Source organism: Mchenga conophoros, linkage group LG12 (assembly GCF_057382185.1).
Source record: "Mchenga conophoros isolate Kocher_MC1m ecotype Shallow Benthic linkage group LG12, M_conophoros_male_GT1.1, whole genome shotgun sequence".
NCBI classification, from domain to species: Eukaryota; Metazoa; Chordata; class Actinopteri; order Cichliformes; family Cichlidae; genus Mchenga; species Mchenga conophoros.
In genome coordinates this window covers 38,192,225-38,202,449 of record NC_140537.1, presented here as the reverse complement: position 1 = coordinate 38,202,449, position 10,225 = coordinate 38,192,225, and the positions used below count along the sequence as shown (strand labels likewise).

Below are 10,225 nucleotides of genomic sequence, written 5' to 3'. Positions count from 1 at the left end.
CGTCACGCGAATCGTGAACTAGCTCACATTCAGCATGAGGTCCTTACACACAGTCAGGCTTCAGGTTTCTACATCAGACATGGCAACATACATGAACTCTCAGTCACCTCTGAGCTAAAGAGTTCGTGCACTTTTGCTCCTGAATCAGAGATTTCCTGTAGAGTAGACGGTCCTTTTCAGTTTTCCTGGAAAGATCTTCCAAGAGAATCTGAGCAGTCCCACCGAAGCTGGAGCTTTTAAAAAGTGGAACCTCCACCCGAGGTTCCCAGCGTCCACCGGGACAGCCCTGAAGCATCCCAAGTCTTCCCCAGCAGCGCTCCAACCGCACTGATTAGTGCAGGGAGTAAACTGCTTCTCCTTCCCACTGCCCTGCAGCTTTCCCATCCCCACTGACTGCCTTGCTCAGAATTCCTCCCACATCCAAGTTTTTGTTTCAACGCTGTTGAAGCTGGACTCTGCTGGCCTGCCTGTACCTGCCAGCAGGTCTGAAGGAGATCTTCCACTCCGGCGTTTGGAAGCTCAAACAGGCTTCATCTGCCCGACTGTGAACTCTGCATCTCAGTCTGACAGCGAGATTCCTGACGCAGTTTGTAGCTGAACTGTTCCCGGTGGCACATTTCTCTGTTTTCTTTCACCTTTTTCAAATTATTTATGCACAAATATTTTTCTGTTCTGTGTGAAGGTGATCGAGGAGGTGAGCATCGCAGGAGAAACGGAGATGCACAGCTACTCGTCTCTGAATAAGTCAGACCAGCTGCTGTCCTGCAGGGTGAGACACTCAGATACACCATCATGGGCAGAAATCTGTGCCATCAGGAACTGAATTTGAATAAGTTAAATTTGAATTGCTCGGATTGAATCTGAATTGTAACTTGAATAAATGCTTTTAAAAACTGAACATGAATTAGCCTAATTTGAAATTCAATTTATTGGTTTGAAAATGATCATCACTAAACTGAAATTGAATTTTATATTTTGAAAATGAATTCATTTGCTTTGAAACCGTATTTTATCCTTTAAAGATTTAGCTCTCGAATAATTTCAGTTTCAGTTCTACAATTCAGTTTTTTGGGACTTACATCCGGTTCCGGTTCAAGCGCAGATTAATAGAACTACGTTTTACTAGCGGACCGAAAGTGTTACTGACGGGAATCTACAGCGTCTTGAGTTGAATTAAGACTTCAGAAGTTATTCGTCATGTCGAATGAGCAGCGGATAAACTCTCAGGTTGGTAATAAATGTATTACATGTATAAGATGTATAGCTAAAAACACCTCCACTTTGTTTTACGTTCGCTGTGTATTCTGAGTATTATGGCAAAAGATGTGGTAACCTGATTTCAAAATAAAAGCTCCTGAAGCATGATTTCAAAATAAAGGCCAACTTTCAGTAAATTAAGAGCACATTCACAAATATCGATTAGTCTCATTTGCACACTCTAATGTTGGATACAAATGACGTACCCCAGTATTCTAGTAGCAACATGTCAATATTAAAGCCATCTCCTTTTGGATTTCAAAGTAAAAGCCCTCTGAATGTTTATTTTTGAACTACTCTTTCAATTAATTCAGAATAAAAAATTCACAGTGATACCATATCAATATCAAGTCACTGTGTGTTTGCCTTCCAAAATAAAAGCCTTTTCAAATTGCTCATATATGACCTACTCTTTTAACTATTTCAAAATGCTCTTAAATTGAAATTTGCTGTTTCCACAGGATGAATCCATGTTAGATCAATAGTATCCAACCCCACAGTGATACCATATCAATTTCAAGTCAGGCTGATTTTGCTTTCCAGTATAAAAGACTTTTCAAATTGACCATAAAAGATATACTCTTTTAACAATTTCAAAATGCTCTAAAAAGGAAAATTGCTGTTTCCACAGGATAATGCCACTTTAGATCAACAGTATCCAACCCCGACAGTAAAACCATGTAAACTTCAAGTTGCTCTGATTTTGCCTTTCAAATTAATGGCCCGTCGAATTTGCCCATATGTGATATACTCTTTCAATTACTTCAGAATGTTTTAAAAATGAAAATTGCTGTTTCCACAGGATAATTTCACTCTAGATCGACAGTGTACACTATCACGGGGATACCAAGTCAATTTCAAGTCGCCTTGATTTTGCGGCCCGTTGAAATTGCCCATGTATGACCCACTCTTTCACTGACTTCAGAATCCCTTAAACCCTTAAAAGCAAAGTTGCTGTTTCCACGAGATCATTTCACTCTACATTGACAGTGTACAACCCCACAGTTTTATCACGTCAATATCTTGATTATAATTGTTTGTGAGGGACTTTTTATAATTAAACACGGATGCTGTTAACAGGACAATTTCTGTTTCCACTAAGTAATTGGAGTTCATGCAAACCATAGACAACCTCGACAGCAGTAACATCTCAATCTCAAATCAATCTCATTTTGCATTTCAGAGTAAAAGCACTTTGACTTTGTTTATAGGAGCTTCTCTTTCCCTAACTTCAGAATGGCATTATTTGGAAAGTTCCAGCTTCTACCCATTAATTCCAGTTCATGCCAACACATATCATAACATATAATCTAACAGTGGAGTCTGGAATAGTTTTTATAAAACACCAGAGGTGCGAGACAAGCACGATCTGATATCGTCGTGTTGGTGTTGTTCCCAGATCAACATACTAAATGTTGTTCCAGGATCAACATTGCAAGTGACCAATCAGAATGTGGTGACGTCATACTTTTGCGACTTCGGGAAAAACTGCCGTAAAACAAAAAACTGTACTTAAGCTGCTTGAAACCGCCTCTGTCCGCCAATCAACGGACCCTAACCCTTTAATAAACGCTAAGCAGAATTGATATTGTCCTTGCAACATTGGAATTTCATAAATGCACGAATGGCTTGGCACGCCAAAGAATAACGTCACAACAATGTGATTGGTCACTTGCAATGTTGAACCTGGAACAATACCAACACGACGATATCAGATCATCCGCCAGACAATGCCTTACGAACAAAAAGAATAATAACAATAATTTTTCTGATCACAGAGAAAAAGTCCTAGCTCATCTGCTATTTGTATGAGAATTGAAAGGCCTGCAGATAATTTTATGAATCCAGTTGCTCAAGACAAGAAAAGGTCCCAGTCTTTAGATTCCTGTCCATTCCTGAAAGACGTTACAATGGCAGTATCATCTGAGTATTTCTGGATTTGACAAGACTCAAGATATATATTTGAAGTGTGCTGTATACAGGGTGGGTCATTTATATGGATAAACTGTGATAACATGGGAATGGTTGGTGATATTAAAGTCCTGTTTGTGGCACATTAGTATATGTGAGGGGGCAAACTCCTCAAGATGGGTGGTGACCATGGTGGCCATTTAGAAGTCGGCCATCTTGGATACAACTTTTGTTTTTTCAATAGGAAGAGGGCCATGTGACACATCAAACTTACTGGTAATGTCACAAGAAAAACAATGGTGTGATTGGTTTCAACGTAACTCGCGCTCTCAACATCTCCAAAAACGTTAGAGCACTTATGCAAATATGTGATGTCTTGATAAATTGAGCAGGTATTTGAAGTTCACACAGAAACATTCTCGCATGAAAATATCTTAAAAGTTTATTTTGTGACCCAGAAAGAGTAATATTTCAAACTCTGCCACTCTGTGTTCCTCCGCCACTGCCTCGTTTGAGTTTTGGACGAAATGCATTCTGGGATATTGCATTTCGTCATTTCGAGCTGATTGGAGACCAAAACAGCCAATCAGATTTTTTTGCATCCAAGTCTGTGATTGGCTGGTTTTGTGGCACAAATATAACGGTGTAGAAAAAGAGTTGAGCATGCACGGGCAGAAATGTTGAGAGCGCGAGCAACACAAGCGCAAGTGCAAGTGCAAAAACTGAGCGAGAGGGGCTGCTGGTGTGTGTGTGTGTGTGGATAATAGCAAACACTGAAATACAGTTTTTGCACGCAGCAATGAACTTTGTTCACTCACATTCAGCTTTTCTTTGCTCAAAATAAATTTCTCCTCAAAATGCAACACTTGCACCTGCAAACCTTTTTTTACGTGCGCTCAGAATAGTGGCACAAAAATAACGCCATACAGTTACAGCAGTGCAAGTAAACAAACAATAAATATAAGAAGAGTAAGAAAATAAATATACACTTTAGGACTCGGGGTAAAGGATCAATAACAATTTAAAATTTATAATTTACAGTTTGATGATTTAAAGTCTCACACACAGCCCGTCGAAAGGGGAGGGGCCTGCTGCTTCCAAATAGAGCACATTTCATTCATAATGTTTTAAATCCAAGCCCATCATGGATTCATGATTTGAATCCTGGGTTGTGTGAAATCCCAGAAATAAACCTTAGACAAAGTGAATCTGTGAACTAAGGTGTAGGTGTGTTAGGTTATGTTGTGGCGATCCTCGGGTTGGGGGATTTGTGTTCATACTGGAGTGCAAAATTAAAACCAAGATGGACAAGAAAAGTTCAAAGTCATCGGGTGCTCAGTTTAGAAAAAAGAGAAAAGAAGAGAAACAAGCAACAGATCCAGGTAAGCAGATGTGTGATTGGATAATGGCAGGTCATCCTGAACCAATCAGAATCAGAATACTTTATTGATTAAAGGAAATTATGTGCGTTACAGTTTCTCCAAGAAGAAATGGTAAAAATATTAACAGTAACAGACTAAACTCCAAACAATACATTATGTTACAGATTTTACACATTTAAGAAACAGCACTAATATAAACAGATCACTCAGTTATAAATATCAAGGACTAACAGAGGTGATGATAAATAAATATAAAGAAAATTGACAAGAATATTCCAGAGTAGAAAAGAGCGTGTGTAAAAAGGCTGTAGCTGTTGCAGTGTTCACAGTGTGTTAGGTGGAGGAGTTGTACAGGGAGCCACAGGCAGGAATGATTCCTGTGTTGTTCAGTGGTGCATTGTGGGTAATCTCAGTCTCTCACTGAGCGTGCTCCTGTCACTAGCCAGTACATCATGGAGTGGGTGGGAGGTGTTATCCACGATTGTCCTTATCTTGGACAACATCTGCAGAGGGAGTGTTCGCCTGGGCGCCAAACAGCCTCGGATCGTCACTGCCTCCTGGCGTGAATAATCTCGAACCTGCTCTGTGAGAAAGCAAACGTAGCTGTGACCATGAAACGAGCAGCCGTGGTCATACCTGCACTTCCTGCTAATGCCGTGTCTCTTCCTTCAGTCCAGTATAGTCCAGTCTGACTCTGACGAGGAGGAAGCTTCAGCTCGCTGCAGCCTCAGCAAGAACAAAGGTACGGACAGAGCAGCACAGTAAACTGCACGATTCGATCATTGAAGAGAGTTTTTGTGTCTTTTATATACGAATTAAAAATGTGCATGGAAACTAACTGTACATCAAAGATGGATGTAGCCTCTGTGACATCGCCTGTCTGTTAGCGAGGTCACATGACGCGAGGTCTGAGCTGTGGCGTTTGCCTGCGGCAGGTTTCCTGAACGTACTGATGAACTGCCAGTGGCAGAGTTTACTGTGTCGGGTGGAGGCCGGGGTCCTCAACATGTTCGGAGAGGAGGAGGAGGTGGTGCAGGGGGAGCGCTCGCCTCAGTACACCATCCAGCTCAGAGGCTGTGAGGTCAAACCCGACACCAAGCACTGCTACAGGATCACACTGAGCATGCTCGATGACCAGATGGCGGTGCTGGAGGTGAGCTGGTGGAACAGGGAGTTTGAATTCATTCACTTCAACTTGTTACTCAATAACGTGTCCTCCTTCCTTCCTTCCTTCCTTCCTTCAGGTGAGCAGCTCAGAGGAGAAGCAGCGGTGGTTGAAGCTGCTGGAGGACGGCGCTGCGTATTACTGTCACCATGACAACAAAACACAGGAGCACTCAGGTGTAACTCTCAGGTACGAGGTGCATCATCTCAGGCTGAAACACCAGCTCGTCCTAGTGGTCACATGTGGTACTGCAACCCCAACCCCACGTTTATGGATCAATCATAATAACATTTATTATAATAAAAACACTGAATGTCACATTCGGGTAAATCAGGGCTGTCAAATACACAATCGCGACAATCATTTTATTCATTTGAAGATTTTTGGAATACAAGTGCTCATTCGTATCTCTGAGCTGTCAGCATCTGTCAGGCCCTTTGAATCGTCTCTTATTTTTACACGCAGTCCTGATTCTGTGGGCGTGATGTTCATATTTCACCAGCGCAGCGTCGCTAACTCCGATAAAGCTTTATCTCGGCTCTGAGTTGAGGGCTGATTTTGCTTCCTCTCGTCCTCAGTGGGCTGCAGACTCGCAGGTTTCCCTCCTCCAACACCTACATGGACGACCCCTTCCACCTGAGCGAGCTGGGCCGAGACCAGCCCATCTACTCCAACACCTCCGTCCTGGGGCACATGGTACGGGCTGCACCGCACAACATTCGGATTTAAGATAAGATCAGATGATCCTTTAATAGTCCCACATGTGGGAAATTTTTGGTCACAGCAGAAAGTCGAAGAGCAGTAAAAAATTAAGAGAAAAACAACAGAATAGAATAAGATAAACAATCTTATTTGGAGTAACTCGTAACGTCGCCTGTATGTCGTCTTTCAGCTCCACGGCTCTCAGGGTTCGATTCGCTGCAGCTCGGTGTCGTCCAAAGGCTCAGTGACCTACAGCAACACCGTCCTCAGCGGCCACAGTGAGTCCTTATGATGCTCAACTTCAAAATAAAAGACTTTCCCTATATTAGGTTTGCTGGGCTTTTATTATGAAAATTGAAAGTTTCTTAAAAACCTGGCAATGCTGATTCAGAAATGGTCAACATGAAGCACAATAACAGCCGTGTGCATGAACCAGTGTCTGAAAACTGAGATGCCTTAAACCTGCACGCTTTCTAGTGTCCAGCAGGGGGCGACTGCTCTACTTTCAAAATCAGATCTGATCGTATCTAAAGTGTAAAGTTTGGATTTAATGTGAACATAAGACCATAAGAGGTAAACGCTATGGACCAACAGCTGGCCAAAATCACTGATAAGCTCCTATCATCAGCTGTTAGTGAGCAGTCCTGGATAAACAGTGTAACGTGTAGATGGAGTACTGGGTGGAGCTGATGGAGGACCGGTTGGATGCTCTGCGTTTCAGACAGGAAGTCGGCCGAAGTGCAGCGAAGCATTCAGAAGCTCGAGCTGACCGACAGGAAGGTAGTGCCGCTGAGGGCGGGGTCAGAGATCAACTTGGCATCCAGCACAAAGCAAAACAAGCGCACCTCCTTCAGACAGTCCCTGGCCATCTACAGTGAGCGCGCTCAGGTAGGAAAATTGAACCTGGACATGTGTGGATGGGGGAGGGTGCATGAACGACCTGTGAGAGGCCGTTGAGCGTTGATAATATATCCACTCTGAACCTGGTCTCTGCTGGTCCAGGCTGGCATCCTGAACCCTCTGCTGCGACGGACGGCCTCAGCTAAAAACTCCCTGAGACGGGCTCCTTCGGCGCTGTTCATCGAACACGGAAAAGTTTTCCAGAGGAGGAAGGTGAGAGTCGCACAAACACAGACGGCCCCGGCACAAAATGCTACTGAAGCTTCATATTCAAAGATTCAAAGTTATTCACACTGATCAGGTTACAGTGACATCAGCCTCATTTCTCTTTATCCTCATGTATCCAGCCATCAAACGTATAACTTATTTTACAATTCAGGCTTATTTACTTAGCACCAATTCACAACATTCACCTCGGGGTGCAAAGTAAAACTCTACAATATTAGAGAGAAAACCCCAACAATCACACAGTCATCGAGTGAGCAGCGCGATGACTGTATGGAGGAAAACCTCCCTTTTAACAGGAGGATTCAGGGTCACCTGGTCCAGCCCTAACTATATGCTTTAGCAAAAAGGAAAGTTTGAAGCCTAATCTTAAAAGTAGAGATAGTGTCTGTCTCCTGAATCCAAACTGGAAGCTGGTTCCACAGAAGAGGGGCCTGAAAACTGAAGGCTCTGCCTCCCATTCTACTTTTAAATACTCTAGGAACAACAAGTAGGCCTGCAGAGCGAGAGCGAAGTGCTCTAATAGGGTGATATGGTACTACAAGGTCTAGAATGTGTCACTGATAGTATTTAATAATTGATTAGCTAAAAATGCTAACAGCTAAATAATAATAATAGTGTATTTAGTGTTAATGTAGCATTTTAGCTAACATGTTAAACAGAGATTGAATTACTGAGCTGTGAAATTTTTAATAAACAGCAGAAAACAGCAGCAATTCAGAGGAACCTTTGTCACTAATTTCACTATTTCTCATTATTCTTTTAGGAATGGGAAACTAAAGCAGCTGCTTGACACCGGCTGCGCGGCTAATATCACATCCCATCAACTAGTGTGGACTGGTTTTTTTGGGGTTTTTTTTTCTAGCTATCATATTTTATTCAGAGATGGTGCAGGGAGAGTGTGCCAAAGGATTTTAACACATCTAACATAATAAAAAAAACCAAGAAAAACCTTATTGCCCGACATGAAGCTGGTCATGAGTGCTGCGTTCGCTGCTGTCGATCTCTTAGCTGATCTCTCGTTCGTGCCCATTTTAAAAGTTTACATTTCCAACCAACAACAGGAAATAATCTTTTTAAATTAAACTGAAAAGCTAACAGCTAGATAATAATACTGTGTTCAGTGCTAATGTTGGTATTTTAGCTAGCTAACATGCTAAACAGAGACTTACTGAGCTGTGAAAGTTTCAATAAACAGCAGCTGATGAACAGAATTCAGGGAAACCTCTGTCACTAATTTCACTGTTTCACGTCCATTTCAAAAGTTTACATTTAAAGCCCCAAAAGGTTGATTCTGTTCATCTGGACGTTTTCAGTGGGAGAAACGTTTCGTCATCATCAGGTGACTCCTTCAGTCTCAGCTGACTGCAGGTTTCTACCTTATAAACAAGACATTTGCATAATGACTGAAACCAGCACCACTGAATGAACACTGGGCTGGGAGGCCAGTTCCTGGATCATTAAACCAACCAAACCATTACATTAAAAAAAAAACAAAAACAACAGGAAGTGATATTTTTTAGTAAAGCTAAAAAGCTACAAAAAACCTAACAGCTAGCTAATAATACTGTGTTCATGCTTATTTACTATTTTTTAGTAAATTTACAAACCCTCCGTATCAAAAAAAAGGGAAGACACGTAGATGCAATAAGCTGCCCCTCCACAGGCTTCCAGAAACGGCTAATCAGATGAAAGTGGGCGTTTAGGGAGGGGGGCCTTAAAGAGACAGGCACCAAAACTCAGCTTCAAGTAGAATAAAAACCACAGCAATGAACAGTGACCACTTGTGACCAGAGGGGGCGCTAAAATCGTCGCTACAAAGAAATATTTTCACATCCAAATGTCTGAATTTACTTTTGTACTTTTATGGTTTCGTGTGGATCGTTTCCACTCAGTGTATGAATGTGTTTTATTATCCAGCGATAGTTTTTAAGGTCACACTGATGTTTTAATTTTTTAATAGCACATTTATTTTATGGTTTAATTAAATAACAGTTTTCAGCATGTACTGAGCAGCACAGTGTAATAACGGCTTCCTGTCTATAACCACAACACGTCTTTGCTGTTCTCAGGTGAACGTCCACACTGACCTGTAAAATCATTTGTTTGTACAAAAAGTCACAGGAACACTTTTGTGGCATATCGACAGAGTGTAATTATCTCTTCTTCTGATGGTAGAACAGTATTTTTTATGTACATGTGATTTAGGAAATCCTTTCAATCTCGGAGCAACAGGAGCAAACTTGTTATTTCACTGAGTTACTGAGACCGTCTGTAAGCTGATATTTCCTCCCACACACGACCTCTGCAGCAGCTGTGCTGCTCTCACTCTCATTTATGTGATTAAACTCTTTGTACTTCTCTAATATTGTACTTTCATCTTCCTTTGTGAAGCGAGCCACTCTCCCAGTGCTCGTTTATGATCCAGTTGTGCCAAACGTCTATTTAACTGGCATCGCGTTCAAATGAGGCTCCTCCTCTGCATCTTTGGTGGGAGAGACGAGGACACAAGGAGAGGAGTCAAGTACACAAAAGGCACGACATGCATCTTGTCCCATCTGTTTTCACACTCTACTGGGCTCTACTGGACTGCCTACCAGTTAAATAGTGCTTACCTGGCACGCTAATCAAGTGCGGCTGACTCGCTGCTCGTTTAACACACTCAGATGTTTTTGTCTTAAAG

General features: G+C 42.0%; 1 protein-coding gene across 1 annotated transcript in view; it reads left to right on the top strand.

Moving 5' to 3' along the window:
* Window positions 1–10,034, top strand: part of LOC146563222 (actin filament-associated protein 1-like 2) — a 24,762-nt gene extending 14,728 nt beyond the window's left edge. Inside the window, exons 9-17 of the mRNA XM_085295674.1 lie at window positions 683–769; window positions 5,223–5,292; window positions 5,486–5,703; window positions 5,795–5,904; window positions 6,294–6,411; window positions 6,608–6,695; window positions 7,139–7,305; window positions 7,420–7,530; window positions 8,309–10,034. Of these exons, the coding sequence (XP_085151800.1) occupies window positions 683–769; window positions 5,223–5,292; window positions 5,486–5,703; window positions 5,795–5,904; window positions 6,294–6,411; window positions 6,608–6,695; window positions 7,139–7,305; window positions 7,420–7,530; window positions 8,309–8,335 (996 nt within the window). The 3' untranslated portion in view covers window positions 8,336–10,034. The remainder of the gene's footprint in view (window positions 1–682; window positions 770–5,222; window positions 5,293–5,485; window positions 5,704–5,794; window positions 5,905–6,293; window positions 6,412–6,607; window positions 6,696–7,138; window positions 7,306–7,419; window positions 7,531–8,308) is intronic.
* Window positions 10,035–10,225: the final 191 nt, after the last annotated feature.